Raw genomic sequence first — 5,123 nt, 5'->3', positions numbered from 1 at the left:
CTACAACTGATAACGGAGCACTCAAGCGGTCATGTTGAGGTCATTAAAATATGTCATACGTTCAATTATTTACTTATCAGGCAAGTGGCCGCATGATATCTTTTGCAAAATAATCTGCTGACTGTACACGATCCCTCAGTTTGGGAACCACTGGAGTAGGCGATTTGTGCTCCATTAACTTGGTCTGTTACGATGCTCTATGTGCTTGATTACTAATGCCTGTGTAGTATGGCGTTGCACACAGAAGACAAAAACGTTCTGCCTCGACTCTTTATCGTCATTTGTGTTCAAATTTGCAAAGCGTACCAAATTGAACAAAACAATATAAATGCAAAATTTGAATTCATGAATATATAACGGTATCCACGGTATAGCAAAATCCATATCATGGAACAACATGATACTTTCCATAGTCACTTTCATACCGGTATAGCGCCCACCCCTAGCTGAAGAGTCATGCAGTTTCACCTCGGCTCAGAATGCTTTTATGACGCGAGATTAATGTAAACACAGCCCAGTGTGAACACCCTTGTAATTCGCTTCAAACTTTTCAAATTTTATGAATGATTATTTTAGGTTCAAGTGTGTGTAAGGATTTGCAAACAAGCAGAGTACGGCTATTTCTGAAGCATGCAGCGCCATCTGCTGTTCAAAACTAAGCTCAGAATCGACTCGAAAGAAAGAATCGCCATGCATTCGGAAAATCTCAGAATCGATGCTGAATCATTTCTCGATTCGCGATGCATCGATTTATTTCCCCAGCCCTGACGTTTAGTGTGTTCAGTGGGATTGCACAATTGCAAATCGTTCGCTGGCCAAACATTCATTCATTGCGAGATCCCAAATATCACATCTAATATTCCAAAAAACTCTGTGCTCACGTACTCATGAACATAGCAGCGGCATTTATTTTTCACAACATATCAACAAACTACACGGAGAAAGGGCTTGTGGTGTTACCGTTGCATTGATTTGCAATCCACTTGCAGTCTTTTTAAGGGGCTGTTGGTCATTCATATTGTCCTGCTTGATGGAGACAGTGTATTTAGTTTGAAATTCATCATAGCATATTTAACTACTTGGAGCACACTATAATCTAAAGATTTATTTAATCGTAAGTAATCTTAAGTGCTTCTGCAGAACAACCTTTCTGAAGACTTCAATTCCAGCTCTGCTCCAAAACACCCTCCTGTTATTTACAAGTGATCCTGGAGACCTTGATTAGCTGGTTCAGGTGTGTTTTATTAGGGTTGCAGCTAAAATTGGGGTAGGCAACTCTCGAGATCTACCCTGTGTTCCAATGTGCATACTATCCACCCTATTTGCCCTAAATAGTATTGAAAATGACTAATATCACATAGAATTTAGGATGGATAGTATGCACATTGGGATGCAGGCCTAATCAAGGTCTTCAGGAATACTAGAAAGCTACAGGCAGGTGAGTTTGATCAGGCTGAAGCTATACTCTGCAGGAAAGTGGACTAAAGTTGACTAAACTCTGCAGGTCGGTAGCTCTCCTGGAACAGGGTTGGTTACCCCTGATCTGGAGAAACTTCTCGTTCAGTTTTCTCAGCTTTTATAACCCTGCTCTTGACTCGATCTACAGGCCAACCAATCGCTGGCACAAAGATGGAACACTACTATCAGAGAAGAGCCACAAAATCAACAACAAAGACAGAACGCTTACACTGCCGAGCGCCAGTCCTGACGACAACGGGGTCTACTACTGCTGTGCGAAAAATGCAGCGGGCCACGTCTGCAGCAACGACAACTTCACCCTCAACATCATAGGTGTGTGTGCTTCTCTTTGTGTGTTTGGATGTATTGTTGAACCACAGGTACTTTTTTGTAGGGATGCACCGAATGTTCGGCAACCGAAATTATTCGGCCGGAAATAGAAAATAAGGCCGAATAAGGGGGAAAAACGAATAAATGGTACCGAACAATGATGTGACGTGATCAATTAGAGTAGCGCGCTAATGCAGCAATCATGTCGGCAGTGTGAAAGTATTTAAAACTCTGAGAAAGACGTAAAAATCATCACAAGCACCGACAGCGAGAGACTGTTTAGCGCTGCATCTCATGTCTCTGATGAGAAGAGGAAGGGGTGATTGTTGCTGGTTACTGTATGATGATTGAAATCGCGAAATGGCCTCAAACGATTAGTAAATAAACTGCAGAACGTTATGTTTTCTAATACAAGCACGCATTGCATGTATTCTGACAGCGCTGCACAAGGGTTCGAAGCGCGAGGAAAATCTGCGCTGAAACGGTGTTACTCGTCAGCTGCTCAGTAAAATTTTTATGAATTTTTACAAGGCTTAGATGTGACCGTGTGATAAGTGCAAAACATCTTCCCAAATTCGTAATGAGAATCATTTATAAATCTGATGTTGTTTCGGCCAAAATAAACGTTGAGAGAAAGCAAGAACTCCATCAACATTCATAAATGTTATGTAGTTTTATTGTTCTGTAAAATAAAATAAAAAGTAAGACAATAATAATGATAATAATCATTACAAATCTGTGGGATCTGAAATATTTTCTAATGTTTTAAAAGAAGTCTCTTCTGCTCAGCAAGGCTGCATTTATTTGTACAGTAAAAATTACATGCCTGATTCAAGAAGGGGGTCTCAAAAATTACCAAAAAAAAATATTTTACTAACTTATTAATTATAAGTTAAATTGTGCTTTGTTGGTATAATGTCTGCTAGACTGTTAAGTAAAAAATTTTAAATTGTTGTTTTGTAATTTATTTTTTTCTTTGAAAAGCAGGACAAAATTGTAAAAAGCTAAATTTGGGTGTTTAATTTATGCAATGGTGAAAAAAATTGGCAATATATATGGGGGGAAAAAACACGAAAAACCGCGTTCGGTATTTGGCTTTCGGCCCAGTGTTTCATTTCGGTGCATCCCTACATTTTTGTTTATTTGAGAATCTGTCATTTAACTTTTATGTTCCCGTTAAGTAATAAATGGTCTTTATCTCTCTCTGCAGATAAGAGTTTCCCTCAACCGGTGGTGAAGCCAGAAGATTTGGTAGTCATGAGGAACGAGGAAGCACTTTTCCACTGTCAGTTCACGGCCGAACCGCTGCCTACCGTTGAGTGGTACCATGAGAACGAGCCGGTGGCCAACAAGAGCCGGTACTACACTTTAACTCAGTTCGCGTGCAATTAGAAGAAAGCTGTGCACTTCTTTATAAAGTTCGAAAGAGTTCTTATATGCTTTTGCACTATTTCAGTATTGCAACGTTAGAATCATGTGACTTCACTGAGGACTTTGAAAGTAAACACATCCCCCTGACAAGTGAATCTTTACCCTGCGAACGAGCACGCATTTGACCTTTGACCCCTATCTTTCCTACAGTGTCTTTATTCTGAGCAATGGATCCCTCTTGATCACTCAGGTGAAGCAGCGAAACACAGGCCTGTATAAATGTGTGGCTCGAGGGCCCCATGGGCCCCCTGTGTCTCTCGAGGCCTCGCTGCGAATTGCAGGTAACAATCTCAGACCTATTCATGTGCAGTTAGACATGCAGGCTTGGTACATACTGCTGAACTCTGAGTTCCTGATGAAGCGCATCTCCAGAGCGGTTATCTACAGCTTCAGTGACGAAGCTCATCTAATCGCTTTCTGTCTGGGTGCTTTTACAGGACCGAGCGGCTTACACAGCTCAGATGCCATGGTTTTCAGTGAAGAAAGCACTGTTTGGAGCCCTTCTCTGATACCTCACATTACATGCTTCCGTGCTTCGCTCTCAAACCTGTTTCTTGTCACTCTTTCTCCTTAGAAATCGAGGACATGATGCCTAAACAGTCCCGAGTGTTCACCGCAGACTCTCTGGAGCGGGTGGCGTGTCGAGCGCCCCATGGGCTGCCCGAGCCAGAGGTTTGGTGGGAACACGAGGGGCAGCGAGTCCCAGCCGAGGGCAGAGTGCATCAGGATGGACTAGACCTGATCTTCAGCCCCACTCGTGGTGAAGACTCAGGAACCTACACCTGTTTTGCACAAAATAAGGCGGGACAGAAGAAACAAGAGTTGACCGTCACTGTGGCAAGTAAGTCTTAAGCCAGAAGCATTGCCAAATGTACATAATGCGCATTAAAGGGTATCAGAGTTTCCTTCAAATGTGATTATCAAATGTGATAGCTTTTCAAAGTGTTGCTATTCCTGAAAGGGATTTCTGTCCCGAGTTTGCACTAATACAGCATTAGGCTGCATTTACATTACATGAGCCAGTTCCAATTTTTTCTCAGGCCTCATTCAGACAATGTGAGTCGTTAAACATTAAAAAAAGCGATGGTGGCGAGTGGCGTCAACTCAGGTGGACACTTTTCCGGGTCAGTACACATAGGGCTGCACGATTAATCGAATGCGATTGTCATGCGCATTTTGTTAAAAAAGCCGGTTCTGTAATCAGCAGGAAATCATCATCACGTGCTTTCAGATGGAGCAGCATTTACTACACAGAGCCGTAGTTCACTGACAAGTTACGCAAAAAAAATCGCTAAAAAATTATTTATTTTTTTGCGCGATTATGAAATCGAAGAAATCGTTCGCGATAATGACAGCTGTATGCATAACTTCTCAGTGAACTACGGCTCTGTGAAGTAAATGCTGCTCCATCTGAAAGCATGTGAAAATACCACATTTAATAACATATTTTTACTCCAAACTCACTTCATAACGTCAGTCGAGTGTTTGAAATAAATCCTTCTCTGAGATGACGTGGCTTCTTACACAGAATAAGGCACGCAACATATTTCATAGTATCTAAGCAGTGATAAAGGCATTGCATTATAAATATACTTCATTTTAATGAAAATTATAATAATAAGAACTCAGATAAACCGTATATTGCCGTAGTCGTGTGTTTATTAGTCACGTTGAATTAATGAAAGCAGTTGAATCTTCTGTTTATTCAGCTGCAGCAATAGGCATTTCCTGGGTTTCTTCTGCAAGGCGTATTTAGAGTTTCAGTGCGAGAGCGCCCTCTGGCCTTTGGATGGAGATTTACTGCTGATCACAGAACCGTGCTTCACTGAAAGATACGCATGACAATCGCAGCTTCTGTCGAATCGCGATCTCCATTCCATTTCGATTTATCGTGCAGCCCTAAT

At 41.5% G+C, this 5,123-nt stretch overlaps 1 protein-coding gene across 2 annotated transcripts in view; it reads left to right on the top strand.

The window, feature by feature from the left end:
* The window catches only part of LOC107732247 (inactive tyrosine-protein kinase 7-like), a 54,684-nt gene that overhangs the window by 30,903 nt on the left and 18,658 nt on the right, over positions 1-5,123 (top strand). For both annotated transcript variants that reach the window (XM_016543527.1, XM_016543526.1), the window contains exons 4-7: positions 1,607-1,791; positions 2,999-3,146; positions 3,370-3,500; positions 3,794-4,060. In XM_016543527.1, coding sequence (XP_016399013.1) covers positions 1,607-1,791; positions 2,999-3,146; positions 3,370-3,500; positions 3,794-4,060 — 731 coding nt within the window. The remainder of the gene's footprint in view (positions 1-1,606; positions 1,792-2,998; positions 3,147-3,369; positions 3,501-3,793; positions 4,061-5,123) is intronic.

The sequence above is a fragment of the Sinocyclocheilus rhinocerous genome, unplaced genomic scaffold (assembly GCF_001515625.1).
Source record: "Sinocyclocheilus rhinocerous isolate Xijiao unplaced genomic scaffold, SAMN03320098_v1.1 scaffold909, whole genome shotgun sequence".
Taxonomy (NCBI): Eukaryota; Metazoa; Chordata; class Actinopteri; order Cypriniformes; family Cyprinidae; genus Sinocyclocheilus; species Sinocyclocheilus rhinocerous.
The sequence above is the reverse complement of the archived record's forward strand: the minus strand, read 5'-3'. Positions and strand labels throughout refer to the sequence as shown.